Source organism: Elephas maximus, chromosome 1 (genome assembly GCF_024166365.1).
Source record: "Elephas maximus indicus isolate mEleMax1 chromosome 1, mEleMax1 primary haplotype, whole genome shotgun sequence".
Lineage (NCBI taxonomy): Eukaryota > Metazoa > Chordata > Mammalia > Proboscidea > Elephantidae > Elephas > Elephas maximus.
The window spans coordinates 133441655-133461836 of NC_064819.1; the positions used below are offsets into that span (position 1 = coordinate 133441655).

General features: G+C 39.6%; 1 protein-coding gene across 1 annotated transcript in view; it reads left to right on the forward strand.

The window, feature by feature from the left end:
- Positions 1-20182, forward strand: part of COL19A1 (collagen type XIX alpha 1 chain) — a 376494-nt gene that overhangs the window by 345434 nt on the left and 10878 nt on the right. Inside the window, exons 43-48 of the mRNA XM_049873731.1 lie at positions 2324-2368; positions 2480-2542; positions 7460-7495; positions 7625-7669; positions 10277-10447; positions 12926-12992. Of these exons, the coding sequence (XP_049729688.1) occupies positions 2324-2368; positions 2480-2542; positions 7460-7495; positions 7625-7669; positions 10277-10447; positions 12926-12992 (427 nt within the window). The remainder of the gene's footprint in view (positions 1-2323; positions 2369-2479; positions 2543-7459; positions 7496-7624; positions 7670-10276; positions 10448-12925; positions 12993-20182) is intronic.

Sequence of the window (20182 nt, forward strand, 5' to 3'; positions counted from 1 at the left end):
CGCATAAGATCTCCTGGAAGATTTAACACAAACGCCTTTTGTTTTTTTTTTTTTCCTATCTCTATGGAAACCCTGGTGGTGTAGTGGTTAAGTGCTATGGCTGCTAACCAAAGGGTCGGTAGTTCAAGTCTGCCAGGCGCTCTTTGGAAACTCTATGGGGCAGTTCTGCTCTGTCCTGTAGGGTCACTATGAGTCGGAATCGACTCGACGGCACTGGGTTTGATATTTTTGGTATCTGTCTCTGCATTCTATTCACTGAGGTGTGACTACAAATTACCTTTGCCTATCACCCTAAATTAAATCTACCCTTCAAGAGAAAATATTGGCCACCATTAAAATAATTTAAAAGATGTACTACAGTCTCAAAAAGCAATCGAAGTGAGACGTTCCAAAGATATCTTTAAAGGATGCAGCATGATAAAAAACAAAAAAAAAACCACTGCTGTTGTGTCAATTCTGACTCATGGCGACCCTATAAGACAGAGTAGAACTGCCTGCCCCATACGCTTTCCAAGGCCATAAATCTTTACAGAAGCAGACTGTTAACATCTTTCTCCTGCAGAGCTGCTGGTGGGTTCAAACTGCAGACCTTTCAGTTAGCAGCAGAGTGCTTTAACCACTGCACCACCAGAGATCCCTTGCAGCATGATAGGACTAAGGAATTAGGCTGCCACTTATTTGGATGTCTAAGATCTGATATGTTTACTTTTAGGTTTTTTGTTTTGTTTTGCTTTTTTCCAGCTTTTATGCTTTAGTTTATGAAACAAAATCACAACTCCTTTCCCCAGTTACTTATACCCAGGTTGTTTCAAATCCCCAAAAGGGAAGTCCAGAACACTGTGCAGCACTTTTCTGCAAAGGAGTCAGGATAGTCCCAGTATTCCTTCTTCACTCTCTATACAAATTGTGTTTTTTAATATATTCTTGGACAAGATCTGGTATGTTGTTCTGACCCCTTAAAAAGCAGTTTCCATATCTCATAATTAAAAGGATTTTAATTTACAATTACAGAAGCATGTAATTAAAAAATAAACTTTCATTTTTTATAACTGAAATTTATCGTGGATCAAAACAGCATAGCTAAAAGGAGACTGTTCTGGTTGAAGCAGGAACAAGGCCCGCCTGCTCAGACACATCACGGTCACTCTGCTGTGGGACACACTCCTCTCTTCCTAGAACAGATGGGTCTGTCCCTTTCCAGCATATTCAGCCCTATCAGGGATTTCTCTAGGGCTTCTTTCACACTTCTCCCAGGATGGCATATGGGTACACTGGAGGAAGCTCCTGTAAGTGCTGGCAGGGGTGGGGCCTCTGAGGCCTCTGCTGGTACTACCTGACCTCTGGCATGCTGCTGCTTGCCACCAATGTCCCTGTGATTACTTCATCTCAGGTCACAAGGCCTGAGCTCTCCAGAGCCTCCATCTCCCCCTCTAAGACCCTTCTGGATATTGGTCATCTCTAGCATATCACCCAACTTGGATCCAGAGGAACTTTGGGAACTCTTGCTCACACACATAGTTTGTGGGGTGCCAAGAGTGCTCTCTCAGGCCTATGTCTGCCTAGATGCCACACTCATCCCTATCTGTACCTGTGAGGCGATCTCCAAGAATTCTAAACAGCAAGTGAGAAAAAGCTCCTCCTTTTCTGATTTCCCTAATGGATTTTTTATGGTTTCAGCCCCACACCTACATCCTCACCTTATCCACCTTTTCCAACCACTTTAGGTCCAAGGGGTGGGAAGTAACTCCTCAGACCAGACAGCCTCTTAAGCCTGGTCTGGACACTTTGGCTTTTCTCCACTTCCAGTTTCTGCTGGACCATCATCCTCTGTGGTCCCCACCCTGTGTTCTCTCTACTCCAGGATCTCTCTATAGTCAGTCTTCCAGGCTATGACCTCTTGGAACAAACCAATCTTTTCCTCTCCCTCCCAACAAAACATCGCTTTTCAAATCAAATGTTCTTGCTTTCAAGCTATCTTACTATGAATTTACAAAATCTCTTGTGAAACTCAAAGCCAACCAAAAGCTTCTTTGTCTCTCTCTTCCCCCCCACCCCTGAAGAAGAGCTGCCAGTCACCTAGGCACAAGGGGGATTTCCAGCAATGAGACTACTTTGATTTAATATTTTTAAAAATATTATCCTTCTTTCTTGCCCCCCACCATACACACATATGTACATTCCCACAGATGTTTTTCCTTTATGAATGCCATTTTAGTTCAGAGACTCATAGCCCCGGCAGCATATTCAGTTCTCAGGTGGGGAGGGGAAGCACATGGTGTCGGTCATTTGGCTGATAACATTTCTCTTTGATTCGCTTCACCAGGGAAAGCCCGGTGCTCCAGGCCCTCCGGGAATCCCAGGGGAACCAGTGAGTTGCCTCTTAACAGTTTGCTTTCTTAAAAGTTCTTAACAGTTGTAGTTGAATGTAGTTTTAAAGCATTTCTTGGAAACTGACTTTTGTCTGTGGACATGTTTATAGGGTGAAAGAGGACCTGTTGGAGATATAGGTTTCCCTGGACCAGAAGGACCCTCAGGAAAACCAGTAAGTGCTTCTTAGCTATTAAAATTTTCCACTTTGAGAAACACTCTGACCATTGCCTCTCGGCCTGTCTCCTCAGAAAATCAGAGCTTTGAACAAGCAGTTTCCAGGGAATAGATTCTACAGATGGATATTTTGGAGGGGTGGGAGGTTCTCACTAAGTGTCCTAGCTCTTTTTGAGGTATATTTATGTCTGAAACGAGGGTAAAAAGGGTGAAATTTTTGTTTGAACACCAGGAACCTAGACTCATTATTTTTTAAGTCTAATGTGCTCAGCAGAGTTTTTTTTTTTTTTAAAAAAAAAAAAAAAAGGCCCGTCACATCCTAAAATATGAGGAAACCAAAGGCCCACAGATATAACACCTGTATGTTAAGCCAAAGACTAAAGTAGAAGCTCTTTTCTCAGATTCCCTCCTCTTTCTCTGGGCCTTGTTTTTATACTTTTGTAAATCACTGCTGCCAAATATATCATCCTCTTTTTTGTGTCCTAAAGGAGCTCTTGGTTACTGATACATAGTATGGATGTGACACTGTAACGATCATTCCTACTAATTCAATTCAACATGTATTCAACTAGTCCCTGCTGTTTGCCAAGGATGTGCTAAGCCCTGAGGGAGGGGATGTAAAGATGAATAAGACATACCTCTACCCTCAGGTTCATTCCTTATGGAGGGTCACTGCTCCTTTGCTTATTTGCTGTCTTGTGTATGGAAAGAGGTGTTTGTTAGGCAAGGGGAGGACTGAAGGTGAACAAGCAGCGCAGAGCTCATGAGGCTGGTTCAGTACCTCTGTGAAACCATTAGGGTCGGTGGATTCCCTGGCCACCATCTTCCCAGAGGAGGCATCGGGGAAAAAGAGAAAGCATGTGGAGTTTAGAGCCAAGATGATTTAGATTTGAATTTTGACTCAGATAGTTTCTGTGAAGGTTCACTGACATGACATACGGAAAGCACTTACAGTGCCATGCTGTGGGAGGTGCTCAATAAATATTAGTCTCATTTGCTGCCCCCCTGCACACCTCCTCTTGCCAATTCCCCACCCCCAGCCCCTGTAATCCATCTTGTAAACACTTGCCATTGGGTCCCCAGGAGAATTATGCAAAAAGTAGATTATTTGTTCAACAAATGTTTCCTGAGTACCTACTACATGCCAGGCTGCATGGGTGCACATTTAAATAGGATGGTTAAAGAAGATCTGCCATTTGAGCAGAAACCTGACTTAAGTGAGAGCTTAAGCCATGGGAAGGTCTGGGGGAATGTTTTTTCAGGAAAAAGAAGCGGCTAGTAGGGGAATGAGCCTATTGTGTTCCAAAAAAAAAACAGCAAAAGGCATGAAGTCTAGAATGAATAAGCAAAAGAAAAGTGGTGAAAGATATGAGGGAGAGCTAGGCAGCTGCCAGAGTTTTCTAAGCCATGGAATAAAGTTTAGATTTCGTTTGAAGTGTGACAGAAACCCATTAGAGCATTTGTAGCACGGAAAGAAGATAAGCAAACTACATTTTTAATGATCATTCTGACTATCATGTGGAGAACAGACTGTAAGGAGCAGGGTGGAAGAAGAGAGAGCAGTGAGGAACTACTGCCACAATACCCATGAGAAATAATGACAGTGAGAGCAGGAAGGTCCTGAGGAGTAGAGAAATTTAGGATGTACATTGAAGGAGAGCCAGTAGGACTTGCTGATGGACTAGATGAAGCATGGGAGATGAGAAGACTGGAGGTAGGTGAGTTTGGATGGGAAAACCAAGAGTTTTCTATGTTGGACGTGTTAGTATGGGAGTACCTAGTAGACATCCAAGTGGAAATGTCAAGTACACAGTGGATATATGTATCTGGAATTCAGGGAGAGAGCAGGGCTGGAGGGACTACTCTGGGTATTTAAGTGAAGTCCCTGGGTGACACAAAATAGCTAAGCACTTGGCTACTAACCAAAAGTTTGGCAGTTCAAATCCACCCAGAGACTCCTTGGAAGAAAAGCCTGGAGACCTACTTCCAAAAGATCACAATCATTGAAAACTCTATGGAGGACCGTTCTACTCTGAAACACGTGGGGTCACCATGAGTCAAAATTGACTCGATGGAAGCTGGTTCTTTTTCTGAACAAAACAGAGTCACTATGGATAAGGAAGAGAAGAGATTATTTCCACTATTAGAAAAAGGACCAGCAAAGAAGATTGTGAAGGAACATCTAGTGAGATATGAAGAAAACCAGGAGAATGGGGTTTCCTGAAAGTCAAGTGAAGAAAGTATTTAAAGAAGAAGGAGTCATAAACATACAGATAAGTTATATAGGTCTGATAATTGTCCATTGACTTTAGAAACTGGGAGGTCATTGGTAGGAGAAATGACAGCACTTTAGTATCCTGAAAAGAATGATCCACTTGAAAGGGGATAATTTGATTGATACAAGGGAATGAAGGTAATTTTGAGTGGCAGGGAGGTAGGGATTGGTATTCCACTTGTAAGTGGAAACTGGTCTTACCTAGGAACAGTGGCAGGTCTTCCTTTTTAACAGGAGGGAGAGAGCTAGAAGTTGGGTTACAGATGCACACAGGTTGGTGGATCTCATGGAGGGAAGGCGAGGTGGCTCTTTCCTGATTGTATTTATTTTCTCAGGGAAAGAATCGAGGTCATCAGTTAAACGTGAGGAGCTGATACTGGAGGTTTGAAGAGACTGAAAAATGTGAGAAAGAGTACTTTTGGGGAAAAGGAAAGGGAGTCAACTAGGGAATATAGAAGAATGGCTGGGTAACATGAGGGGCTGCTTTCAATCTGCTGTCATGCATTTAGGTTGGAGCAATGAGCAAGGATCCTTGGTTTTCTTCAGCCACAACAGCTGCTCAGAGGCAGATGTAAGGTAGACAGAAAGTTAGTTTTACCTGGGGTTGGGGCTCTGCCAAAAAAGTGAGATGAGGGGAAAGAGGGGCAAACACCTTACAAATGGAAAGTTAGTGACACCTTCATATACAAAAGAGAGCATGCATGTAGTCTTTGATGAATTACAACACACAGAAAAAGGTTACAGGGTTATTTCTTTTCTTATATTGTTACCAAAGCTTGAATTATGTTTTTACACTAGATTTATCTTCTTTTATTCAAGTGACACAGTTGCTTCTTTCACATCCTCTCTTTAATCAGCTCTCCCTTTGTTGCTTGTATTCCTGGATGTAATAAATTCTTTGAACCGTGCATTTCAGGTAACATGTACTTAGTTAAAGTACTCCAGAAAATTCCCAGGATGCTTCAGAGAGGCTAGGGGTCTTTGGTTGGGTTATCAACTGTGACAGACTTTAGTGTAATTTATAGCAGTGAAAACATGCGGTTGTGTTCGGTTCCATCCTCGTAGAATCCTTTCTAGCACAATAAAAGTCTCCTAGGCTTTTCAGAGGAGCATGTCCATGCGATTGCCTGCTGGCTAAGAAATCATTATCCCCACCTTGATCTCCCTCTTCAAATCAAATCTCAAATACACATCTGCTGCTGTTAGACTCTAGGTATTTGATTTGACCCCAAGTGTTTTTCTTTCTTACATTGCCCGGCCAGTAGTTCTCCCAGTCTTATAAATCTCTGAGCAGGACTGGATTTTATTACCACCTCCAGAACTGCCTTGTAAAATTCAGGAAAATACCAGTTTTCCAATAAAAAGTCACTATTTAATACTCTCAAAAGCCATGATTGCAGGTTTCTTGCTTTCCTTTGGTGTTTTCCAGCTGAAAAATAACAGTCATTCTCTGGCTGACAGTTCACTGCACAGCAGGATCATGCTCTGGCCATGTAATGAAATTTCCCCAGAATCAACTGAGACCATTTACAGAGAATGATCCTTTGTGCCAGAAAACTTGGTAGCAGGTAAAAATGAATGTTATATACCAGCCACCAGTGCCGTGGGGCATGCGCTTATTTCTTAGACTGTACCTAATAGGAGAAGAAGTAAGGAAAATAATCTTTGTTGACTATTTAAGGTAGGCTATGCATTTTAAGGAAACCCTGGTGGCGTAGTGGTTAAGTGCTATGGCTGCCAACCAAAGGGTCGGCAGTTCAAATCCGCCAGGCACTCCTTGGAAACTCTATGGGGCAGTTCTACTCTGTCTGATAGGGTTGCTATGAGTTGGAATTGACTCGACAGCACTGGGTTTGTTTGTTTGGTTATTTGTTTTTTTTTTTAATGCGTTTTAAGGACTAAGGTGTGCCTAACCCAAGCCATGGTGTTTTCAATCACTTCATATGCATGTGAAAGCTGGACAGTGAATAAGGAAGATGGAAGAAGAATTGATACCCTTGAATCATGGTTTGGCAAAGAATATTGAATATACCATGGACTGCCAAAAGAATGAACAAATCTGTCTTGGCAGAAGTACAGCCAGGATGCTCCTTAGAAGCGAGGATGGTGAGACTTTGTCTCACATACTTTGGACATGTTATCAGGAAGGATTAATCCCTGGAGAAGGACATCATGCTTGGTAAAGTAGAGGGTCAGCAAAAACAAAGAAGACCCTCAAGGAGATGGATTGACACAGCAGCTGCAACAATGTGCTGAAGCATAACAATGATCGTGAGGATGGTGCAGGACCAGGCAGTGTTTCCTTCTGTTGTACATAGGGTCACTGTGAGTCAGAACTGACTCGATGGCACCTAACAACAGCAACAGTGCATTTTACATGTTATTTAATCTTTAGCTTTTAGGTCATTGAAGTTAGGTAAATTGCACAAGGTCAATGGAACTAATACGTGACAAAGCCAGGATTTGCACTCAGGGATGTGTGGTTCTATCAGTTTTGATTTCCGCTTCACCATATTGCCTCACCAAGATGTCAGTAAAAATGTGATTAAGAAATTATCCTTGAAACTTTACCCTTTTTTTGTGTTTAACTATGTCTGCTAATGCCGAATTAGAAATACTAATCATTTTTTTTCTTTTTAGGGAATAAATGGAAAAGATGGATTACCAGGTGCTCAGGTATGGAAAATACCACTTAGAAGTTCAAATGCATAACTGCATCCAGAATACTTGTAGACATTTAGATCAATTGGATTGATGAAGAATCTTGGCAATCAGTGATTTCTAGTGTTGATATCTGTTTTTCAGGGCATCATGGGGAAGCCTGGAGATAGAGGCCCCAAAGGAGAACGAGTATGTATATTACTATTGTGATCATTACAGTCTGTCTTTTACAACCATCCTGTCATTGAAGTTATACAAATTATGTATGGAGACCCCTACAAATCTCCCAATGTGAAAAGGTTAGGATATGTGTGGTACAAAAGCTCTGCTGAGCATAAAATATGACAAAAAACCAGAAGAGGACCATATAGCAGGTAGACCTACATTGTTATCCTCTGTACACAGTTGTCCTTTGTATACAGTTTGCTGTTCCATATTGGAAAGCTTTGATCATCCTCCTATCTCTAACACGTATCCCTACTCTATTACCCCTGTTCTTTTTATCTAGAGCAGGATTTATCAATATTTCTTATCAGATAATTTGTTGTTGTGGGAAGCTGTCCTGTGCATTGTAGGATGTTCAGCATCATTCCTGGTCTCTACATATGAGATACCAGAAGCATCACCCTTGTCCCACCCCCACTGTGACAACCAAAAATATCTCCAGACATCACCAAATGCCTCTTAGGGAGCAATTGTCCCAGCCGAGAACCACTGACATAGAGAATTACCAAGTTGGGTAATGTGGATAAAAACGGGATAGATAAATGGAAAAGGGAACTGAATGTATTGTTATATTATCTAATACCAATTATGTTATGTGCTTGTATTTGAATTGTTGTGGTCACTGATACCATTATTGCAACTTTGCGATAGTTAATCATTTCCTTAAATTAACCTTAATATTTGCTAGTATGATTGAAGTTGTACTGTAACAGGTTACTCAAGCATTGTCACTTGGTGAATTTCTGTTAAGGCCTACTAGTGTGTCTATGTGTGTGTACATATGTTTTTGTGTACTGGTATCTAGTTTACTTTTATTATTCAAATAATCCATGATAAATGAAACAAATATGAAAATACAGATAATAGAAATAAAAAAAGGAAGAAAAACCCTCCTTATCCCTTATCACAGAGATAAGCACTATTGATATTTTGAGGATATTTCCATCTCTCTCATTCTTATACATAGTCTACACATACTATTATATGTATCAATATAAATAAATACATACTTTTCAAAAAATGGGATCACACTGTTCTGTAAATGGCTTTTTTCATCTAACAATATATGACCATCTTTCCATGTCTTTTAATGACTGTATATTTTCTATTGTTTGGAAATACTTTATTTCACTTATCCAGCTGTCCTTTTCTTGGCATTTAGGCTCTTTCTAGTTTTCATAATAAATATTGTCTTAATGAATATCCTTATACCTAAGTTGTGAAATCATTTTAAAATAATAAAGATTGGATTTATTTTACACATGATCAGAATACTGATTAAAGTGTGCAAGTATTTCTGTCTTTTTCTTTCTTTTCTTGTGTGTGTGTCTGTGTGTGTGTGTGTTGTTGTTGTTAGTCACCACAGGCATTTCTCCAGTATGAGCTAGGTTGATATGCCTGTATGAAGATACATTTTTATCAGAAGCATTAATATTGGGTCCATCTGTTTTTCTTTTTTCTACATGGCAGAATATGCCTCTCTTTATTCTGTGATCACATAGATCTCTGTAATTTTTTTTCATTTTTTTTTTAATCAAGAGAAATGGAGTTTTGGCCTTTTGTAGAAAATTCATAAATAAAATAATAATACAGTGAAATACAAGGCATCCTCATCTTATTTGGGGTTAAACATAACCTCCTGGAGTTGTGGAACTGAATTTTTGAAATATCTATAACTGAAACTCCTGCCATGATATGTATCTCTCTCTTTCTCTCTCTATGTCTCTCTCCCTCTCTCTCTCTCTCTCACACACACACACACACACACTCACATACATACTCTCGATGCGCAAACATATACAGTAGTAGAAGCACTACAAGATAAAAGATAGCTTTAAAGAAACTTTTTATCAGATTCAGGCACATCCAATATAATCTTCCAAATTTATTATGATTTATCTTACTCAGAGAATTCATGTATGTAACTGAGTAAAGGATCCCGGCAACACCTACCTCCCATAACTAGTCACCTGTTTTAGACCTTGTCAAAGGCTCTCCTTTCTCACCTTCCTGAGTTGTATATATTTAGAACACAAATACACAGGCACATCTATAAAACACAAGTACAGAAGACAAATCCAAGGAAACATTCAGGGGAAAGCAGATGCGGGGAAGGGGACACACATGATTTAGGAGAGTCTGAGTGTCCTGAAGTTCTTATGAATGAAAAACTTCAATGATGAAGTCCTCCTGGTGATCTTCCTTTATTATTGCAAAGGAGACCCAGGTTTGAAGTACCCATGATGTTGACTATCAAAAGTGCCACTGTTCTAGACTGGCAACCATGTACAACTAACATTGTCACTAATTGTATTGAGTGCTTCCAAGACCCCGGGTGCCATTCTAAGTACCTAGGTTAACTCATTTATTTCGCAGCATCACCCTACAAAGTGGATACTATTAATATCTTCACTTTACAGGTGAGGAAGCTAAGACACAGAGAGTTTAAGTAACTTAGCCAAGGCCCCATGGCTATTAAGTGCCAGGCTGAATCCAGAACCTTTGCTCTTAACCACAACTTATGTGGTTCTAGAAGAGATCATTCCTTATTATCTTTATTTGCTTTAACAGGGTGATCAGGGAATTCCAGGAGACAGAGGCCCACAAGGTGAACAGGGAAAACCAGGCCTTCCGGGCATGAAAGGAGCCATAGGTCCTGTGGGGCCACCAGGAAACAAGGGCTCTACAGGATCCCCTGGCCACCAAGGCCCTCCAGGCTCTCCAGGCATCCCTGGCACTTCGGTGAGTGGTACCAAGAATCCCAGGAGATTCTGGCTTATAGCAACCATGTATCAATTTTACAATGAAAATAATCATAACGATTTTTTAATAAATAAAGTGAACCTAAATTGGTCTCCATGAGGGTAACAATAGCTATCATTTATTTAAAGTTATATTTAAAAGTAAGTTATATTTATTTAATGTTATATGCCAGACCCTGTGCTAAGCACTTACTATACATTACTTCATTTAATTCTCACAACTAATCTGGGAAGATAGATGTTCTTTCCATTTCACTTTTATAAATGCAGAAACTGGGATAGACTTGTTCAAGATCACAGAGTTATTAACAGGGTTGTACCCAGGTCTGGCTGACTCCAAAACTATGCTCTCAAACATTATCAAAAATTTCTCCTTACCCTATACAGAAAACATACACGTCGGTTTCATATTAATATGCCATTTTGTTGAATATCAGAACTACAAATCTGCCCTTAGTAGTGCTTTCAAGTGAAAACCAGTTAGGACAAGAAAGAGTATTTGACTGAGGAAGCCAGTACCTTTGTTAATGTCCTCCAGAGGAGTGATGGGTGGCCATTCATCGGGGGAACTTAATCTGAAAATATTCATGGAGGAGATAGGGGAGTTAGGGGAAAATATTACATGTGGTACTTTCTGCTCATGCCTAGCCAATATCAGATACAGGGCCAAATTAGGCATTCCCACCATTTTTGTACTTTTTTTTTTTTTTTTTAAGCTCTACTGAATAAAGTCTGCATAACTTGAGCTCAGTGCTGTGTCAGTAACTGGTTTTCCTGCCTGATGTTATGAACATGAATTCAAGTTCATTTGTACCATATGCTGTGAAAATAAGACACTGAAATAGGGCCTGTTGGAACTATTTTGTCCTAAAAAATCATATTGTCTTTCATGCCATACTCATACCCCCAGTTAATAGCCATATGCAAAGAAGAGTAATAAAATACTTCTAAATCCTAACCATCATGAAAAAAAATTATAGCTAGCTAGCTTTTAAAAATATTGAAGTACTATAGTAAAATTTTTCTGTTATAAATGCTAGATTCTTTGTCAAATGCATGTAGTTGGATCTATAAAGAAGTTTAAAGAAATTTCAGCTGAGTCTGACAGAGGCTGAAGGAACCCCCAAGACTGTGTCCACTGAACACCCTGCTAATTCAGAACTGAAGCCACTCCCAAAGTCCACCTTTTGGCCAAAGATTAGACAGGCCTATAAAACAAACAGCAACACGCATAAGAACATGCTTCTTAGTTCAGTCAAGTATACAAGACCAAATGGGCAACACCTGCCCAAAAACAAAGATGAGAAGGCAGGAAGGGTCAGGAAAACTGCACGAATGGACACGGGAAACCCAGGTTGGAAAGGGGGAGAGTGCTGACACATTGCGGGGATTGCAACCAATGTGACAAAACAATTTGTGTATAAATTTTTTAATGTGAAACTAATTTGTGCTGTAAATTTTCACCTAAAGCACAATAAAAAAAATTCTTTTTTTTTTTTAATTCACCTGACACCATTTATCTACTTCCCTTTACCAGGCCCACAGGAATTTTCTTTTCAAAAAGGAAAATTTCTTAATACAAATATGCTTGCAATGTGTGATTACATAATAAACTTTACTATGAAACACATAAAATTAACAACTTTTACCCCACAAATAAAACAACATTTAAAAGGGTAATCCGGCGTACTTGTAGTTCTTTTCCAGATTCTCTCCCTTTGAAGATACCTAAAGGGGCCCTGGTGGCGCAGTGGTTAAGAGTTTGCCTGCTAACCAAAAGGTTGGCAGTTTGAGTCCCCCAGCCGCTCCTTGGAAACCCTACGGGGCAGTTCTACACTGTCCTTCCTATAGGGTTGCTATAAGTCAGAATCAACGGATTTGGGGTTTTTGTTGTTGTTTTGGAATGGCAGTTAGATATTGACCTTGCCAATGTCCAGGGATTGGGTAGAAGTTAAATTGTGACTGGTATACTAATGGAGCCCTGCTGGCGCAGTGGTTGAGAGCATGGCTGCTAACCAAAGCATTTGGCAGTTCTACTCTATGTAGAACTGCCCTGTAGGGTTTCCAAAGAGCAGCTGGTGGATTTAAACTGCCGACCTTTTGGTTAGCAGCCAAATGCTTAACCACTGTACCACCAGGCCAGATAACACTTGAAATTCTATAATTTTAGAAAATGAAGTACTGGGCAATGTCTTCCCTAATTGTACAAAGCTATGTCTCTCCATTTAATAGGAAACATGTTCATATCACTGGTTACAGTTCCAGCCCACAGCTTTCAAAGCAATTATGCACCTCAGCTTCTTCCCAGCATTTAATAAAACACAAGAGATAATTATTGCCTAATACAGTCAATGCCCAAAAGCCTTTTGATGATAAATTTTCACATATTTCTCCTCTTTGTTCATTTGCTTCATTTGCGCTATGCTCTAGTTTAACAGACCACTTTTTCCCTCTATAGGTTGATGCAGTTTCATTAGAAGAAATAAAGAAGTATATTAATCAAGAGGTCCTAAGGATTTTTGAAGGTTAGACTTACTTAATAACATTTCTGAATTTTTCACCTATTCCCACGTCCCCTTCAGCTATGTAACAACAACCTTAAGAGGCAGCCAATTCTATTGTTGGACAATTCTGTTTTAAAAAAAAATCTTCCTAAAACTAAGTTAAATTTGTCTCTCTGTAACTTCCTGTCATCATTTCTGGCCTTGACAGCCCTTTGAGAATTTTTCAGTATCCGTCGTACTTCCCTTTAGCCTTCTCTTCTCTGGAGTAAATATCTCCAGCTCCTCCACCATTGTCACCCATGGGAAATGCTTCATTTGGAAATGCCCCTCATTAACTCAGGAGTATTTGACCAGGGCAGAGTTCAGTGTCTTTTGATCTAGACCAAGGTTGTCAAGCTATGGCCCACTAACCAAATCCAGCCTGCCATCTGTTTTTGTACAGCCCACAAGCTAGAAATGGCTTTTACATTTTTAAATGGTTTTAAACTCAAAAGAGAAATATTTTATGATGTGTGAAAATAATCTGAAATTCAAATTTGTCTACATATTTTCTCAGAGAAAAAGATAGGATTGGGTGATGGTGACAGGGACCAAATAGCCTGCAAAGCCTGAAATATGTACTATCTGACCCTTTGCAGAAAAAGCTTGCTGACCCCTGACCTAGACACTTCAATGATACAGCCTAAGACAGATTTCCTTTTTTTTTTAAAGCATCTATATCACACTGTTGATTCATTTTGAGTTTCAATTAATAACTCTAGATCTTCTTTATACAAACATTTTGAAATTAGGTGTTTCTCATTCTGGACTTGTTTGTTCAATATTATGTATTTTCCTTATTAAGTTTCAGGTGACTCATGTTCACACATTGTTCCAACCGATCTGGGGTGTATCATCTCTAAATTTTATAATGTCATCATTCTAGTTGTTGATAGAAATGTTGAATGAGAAAAAGCCAAGAATTAGGCCCTTCTCAATACCATCAGATTCCTCCTGTCCACTAGTAAATAATCTATTACTCTGTTGTTTAATGAGCTCTGAACCCATATGCTGTTGTTAGTAGTTGTCATTGAGTTGATTCCAACTCATGGTGACTCAATGTGTGCATAGTAGAACTGTACTCCGTAGGGTTTTTGAGGCTGTTGTGACCTTTCAGAAGTAGATTGCCAGGCCTTTCATCCAAGATGCCTCTGGGTGGGTTTGAACTGCCAACCTTTTGGTTAGTAGTCCAGCACTTAACCATTTGCACCACCCAGGAACTTCCTGAATCCATATAGTTGTCCCAATATCCACCCCACATTTCTTTATTTATTCACAATGATGTCAAGAGATTTTGTCAAATGATGATTTGCCAAAATCAAGATCATTCCCCTCCACTGGAGATTAGCAGAGCGTGGATTATTTGTCTTTAGCAAATAAATCCATATTGGCTCTATGGTTCCTGCTTCCTTTGCTAGGCATCCCTAAGGCAAAAATAGGTTGTTAAATTTTGCAAGGAATAAGATTACAAGAACCCCAGGTCTATCTTGAGTCTTTCTGCTGTAAATATGGAATCAGCTACTCTCCAGGGACCCCTGATGATTTAAAATGGGGATTAGTATTAGAGACCAAAATTCCAGTGTTTGAGGGCACACTATCTGGTTTCACATGAGCACTGGAATAGAGCATAGTTACATTGGGTTTTTTAGCCACATCCGTGAGAAAGGAAGAAAAAAAGTGTGTTTGTGTTTTTCTTTTTAAAAAAAAAGATCATAAATTCATGGTGTTGATTTCAATTTATCTCTACTAAGTGTCCTTGCTCTAACATGATAGTTTACTGGTACAGTTGTCCACTCTTTTCTGGAACTACCAGTTTCTCATTGTATTTATAGTGTTTTCCTTAAACATAGAAATCTCCTTTTATTTTTTTTGACCCTTAATTCAAGCACCATGGAACGGGCTTCAAACATTACAATCCAAACATTCCTCCCAACAAGCATCACTCAAACCTCAACTGTCTGAAAAGCAAAGGCATCTCAAGCTCCCCAGGGGAGCACTTAAACATACAGAGACGTAGGCAGGACTGGCTACATAATTTGTGGTTCCTGGTGCAAAATGAAAATGTGGGGCTCCTTGCTTAAAAATTACTAAGAATTTCAAAACAGCAACAGAAGAGCATTAAACTAAGTGTAGGGCCTCATAAAACCGACCCTGGGCACAGAGCATCCAGGATCTCAGAAAGCATCCACACCTTCAGTAGGCTACAGACACGTAAAGGGAAATGCCAGCAAACACACGTGCACTGTGATCTAAAATTCTCCTTTAGTTCTTCATTTCCATGGGCTCTGATGTCCTTATCTTTTATTTAGGGCAACTTTAATGTTGAATTTTAACAGCCTCTGAATAAACACACATACTTGGTACTTCAGTAAATTAATTAGTCTACTTTTTTAAAAGGTGGTTAATAATGTCATAAAATACAACCAAGCATTATCATAAAAATATAGGTATTGCAATATGAGAGGTACTCATTTTACAAGAAGTGGTATAAATGGTTAATGTGCTAACTGAAAGGGTGGAGGTTTGAGTCCACTCAGAGGCACCTTAGAAGAAAGGCCTGGTGATGCGCTTCAAAAAAAATCGACCATTGAAAACCATGTAGAGCACCGTTCTACTCTGACACACATGGGGTCTACGTGAGTCAGAGCCAACTCTATGGCAACTAGTTTTCTGGCTTTTCATTTGAATTCAGTGGACACTGGATGAAGGGAGGGTCCCTGGTGGCCTGCCCTATACATTAAGCAGAGGAGACAGTGATATTCCACATGGGCAAGGCTCTGTGTTGTCCACTCCCAGGCCACTCTGTGGTTACTTCATAAAGGACTGTCAGCCTCCTGAGAAGGGAAGTCAGGGGAACTAGCCTGTCCTCCATCTGCCTCAGGAAGGGCCTCCAGGCTTGCACTTTCGGAGCAGCACCTCCTCCAGGTTCTTCCCCTCTGCGTTCCTGCTCCTTCTTCCTGACCCAGAGAGCCCCCTGCCTGGAAGCTGAGAGGAACAGAGTTTTCTCCAGGTCTCCTCTGTCTTCACCCCCATCTTTGCGACTGCCTCTCTGTCTCCTCCAGGCTGGCTAGGTCCAGATGAGTGACTGGATCTCCCTGAGAGCTGGTGCTTCCTCAGAAGCCACAGACATCTTAGCCTCTATGATATACTAATGAAATCCAAAACAAGAGGACATTTTTTACCAAGACTTCTAGCCTCTGGTCCTGTGAATGTGATATCCAAACCAAAACCAAACCCAGTGCCGTCGAGTCGATTCCAACTCATAGCGACCCTATATGACAGAGTCCACTTTCCTTTTATCTTTTGGCACCAGTCCAGCAAAGCTGTCAGCTCCCAAACAAAAAGGTACCTGAAGCCCAGAATTAGTGAGTTAGCGCTTTAGTTTATTTGTCCCAAGATTGTTTCAAATTCAGTACGTTTAATTGTCTACTTAGAAGTCACCTTTTCCTTGACTTTTGAAAACCATCTGCAAAAAGAAAAAGAAAAACTTGATTTCCAAAAATCATAAAGCTCCAAGGTCACAGTTAAATGTTCAAAAAGCTTTTTCTGTAAAAGCAAAGATCAATTTTCACGTGTTATAACAGCCATCTGCCTTCTTTTCTCTTAGTTCTTGTGCAGAGAGCCGTGTCAATGACAGCACATGCTTATCACCACTCCACTCACCTCCACACACACAGCCTCAGAGCAAGTCTCTCGGCTTAGCAAGTCATGGGCTGTCAGCCGGGGCTTGAGAGAATCCTTGGAGATCCTGCTCCCCCATTTTATCATACCTGGTGTCCATATTAGGGGCCTCCATTTGAAACCCTAGACCAGTCCCAAAACTTGGGCACTCCTCCTAGGGCTTCTCAGCTCTCTTTTGGGATTCCCGGGTGACCTCACTGATCCAACTCTTTAAGGGATCTCACATCTTGGGCTCTTCCACAGGCCATCGATCCCTCCTTCAGCTTCTTGACACCCCTTCCCAAACCTAACCATGGCAGAGGAAGGTTTTTTTCCACCAACCCCAAATCTGCCTTCAGGTGGATCACAGTGCACAAGCATACACCCACTCTAAGGCTGATTAAACTCCTGGTTTGAATGGCAAGACAGATGCTGTGTACCGCAGCTTAGGTTCTTTTGGCTTTGGGAGGGTTTTGCAGTTGCCTGTGATGCTGCCCACACAAATTCGGGTCCTAGAAGAACGGATAAGTTTAATTCGTGTTATGATAGCACCTTATTATGCTTGGAAATTCACATCGCCATTCGGGAAGAACTTACTAATCTATGCAGGAATGTGTTCTTGCACCAAACTTGGGACCAATAGGGCTATACCGGCAACTGTAGGAGAAAAGGGCAATATTTCTGCCTCTAGATTTCTGGTGTTCGGGAAAGTCCCTTTTCCAATGTTCTCTCTTTCTCACTCTCTCTGTATTCCTTTCTCTTGTTTCAAGGTGTAACATTTTCTCTTGCCTCTCGAAGACTAAGATATTAATTTTATATAAATATATATATTTATGTATATATATTTGCATATATGGATATCATTGATAGATACCTTTTATAAAAAATATTTTCTGTAGCATAATCTCTGTTTCTTCTTTGTTTGGGTCTCTCTCCTTCAGTTTACAGGATTTCCTCTGGTGTCTAGTGATCCTTGGTGGTCTGCTTATATGTAAGAACAGGTTCTAAAAACCTGAAAGTTATGAATGAATGGTGTGACTTGCCATCCATGAGCTTTTTAATTGAGGGGCCTTCAATTTCAGCATCTTTAAGTCTTCCGTCTTAGTCTGATCAGATTCCCCAATGGAGTCACTTCCATATCGTACCTGGCTGCCAGTATTTTGGGAACTAAGGGGAGGTAGAGGACTGAGGCCTCAACAATAAGCATGTAAATGCTCACTTGTTCTCATTTTCACTGTGGAAGCCCCAGATTCTAGGGAACCTGGGGTCCCCAAAGCAGTGACTCTGTATCTACTGTCTTTAGTAATAAAGCTTTTAGTCTTTTGGCTACATAGAGTAGAGAAAAAGATCTGGGGATTTGACTGTTTCTTAAACAGACATTCAGACAGTTCTCTTTATGTTAGCTTCACCTCCTTCACCCCTACTGCCACAATTTACTTGTATTCCTAATTCCTGAACCTTTTGAGGATTTTGTGGTATAAATCAGATTGTTTGTCAGCTTCTAATGAAAGGATTTTGTTTTTGAATACACAGAGTCATGTATCACTAGCCCTCTGAGTCTCACCTTCCAAAAGTTTGTTGCTGTTGTCTCTTCTCATATTCTCCCCATTCTTGATGTTTTATGTCTTTAAAAATACCTTACTATTGTTTTGTAGGGACTTAGGGGAAGTAAAGCTATGAGTCAGTATTGACTCGACGGCAGTGGGTTGGGTTTTAGGGGAAGTAAAGTGGATGCATAGGTTCAATTCACCGTCATTGCCCATATAAGATTGCAAAGCAACATGCTTACAAAGGTGGCAAAGTTGGAGCCATAGACAAATGTAGGAGCAGGAACCTGTGGGTTATGATAAACTACAAAATGAATATGATGCTACTGAGTTAACAGTTAAAATGGAACTAGAAAATAATTAAGATATGACAGGTAATTACTCTTCTGATATTTTTGCCCCTTAGGGGAGGAAAAAAAAAAAAGTTGGTTTCCACATATAAGAAACATATGAAAATGTGAAACCAAAAGTCATTTATGAAACAGATTACCAAGCCTATGAGTAAAAGTTATTTAACTGAGTGCTAAGAGTTAACAACATCATCAGGCATGTGACCAGTTTCCCATGGGAAATACTCATTAGCTACTCTCTGTTTCCATAATGGGGTAACAAAAGAAAAGAAGTTGAAGTTATACTAAGAAAATGGACAGTGAAACATTTGGATGGGCATTGGGAGAAAAAATAATTAATTCCTCTCTTAGAAAATATTTATACATTCTATCTATGAAATGTATATCCTCAAATGCCTCTCTTAGATCAAGGTAGACATGGACCAGATGACATCCAAATGTCCTTTCCTTCTCCATATGATATACTTTATCATTACATTAATATTCATGTTTGTATTTTATTAATGAGCCCATTCTCCAAGGAAGCCAAGCCATTGGTCTAATTTGTTAGAATGCCTGCTGTGGGTTTGCCTTGGCAGATGGAATATGTATATTTGGTTTATGCAAGCTTCTATCTGAACTCTTTAATTTCCTGCCTCATTAGAAAGCACAGCCAAAAACAATTTAATTGACCAAAGGTTCCTGAAAACAGAGAAAAGGCAATTAAGAATTCGGATCTTTCAACTCATTTAGGGGATCAAAAACATACTATTTTAAATTATAGGGTATTTGGGTAGGGTTCAGAAGAAGTAATTACCCTTATGTTAAATGACTATTTCTGCACGTATCTTAAAGCTAGATAATTTACAGCTAGAATTATTTAAGACTTTTCTGTTTTGCTAAAAATATTTAAAAATCATCCAAAGCAAAGCACTTTAAAAATTCAATTCATATATTAAAAAGGAAAAATTAGTACTGTGAATTCTTAATATTCAAAGAGCTATGTCTCAAATTAAGAACAATTATACTCAAGTATATACCTTCTTTTAAATGCAAAACAACAAATAATATGCCAAGTTTCAAACTGTGATCATTGAATTTCATATTTGCTTAAAGAACACCTAGTTCATAATTCAATGTAATATCTTATTTGTATTCAATATGATGATTTGCAAGATTTGCAAAGATACAAATGTATATTAATTGCATTTTGTTTTACTAATTAAGTTACTAGAAAAAAAATGTGTTAACATCAACAAAGCATGTCTCAGGTAGAGAGTGGGGTACCAAAAGTTTTACTGGAAGGCAAGTAATTTAATATGTATATGACTGGCACCAGCATTTATCAGATCCTCATTGATCTGTCCATTGTTGCTGCACCAATGCCGAACTTTTTTCCTTTGGCCATTAGACATTCTTCCTACCAAAACCTTGACTGAATAATGGAACTCACTAATTCAAATTCCAACCAGAAATAAATAAATAGTATTGAGGGTGTGTAATTAGATGTTTTCTTTAAAAAGTAAAAATTAGTTGCTAACAAAGTACAATATTTATCTAGTATAGAGTATAGCTTAAATAGTGAAACCATGATGAATATGGAAACAATGACCATCTTCTCAATAAATAAACGTCT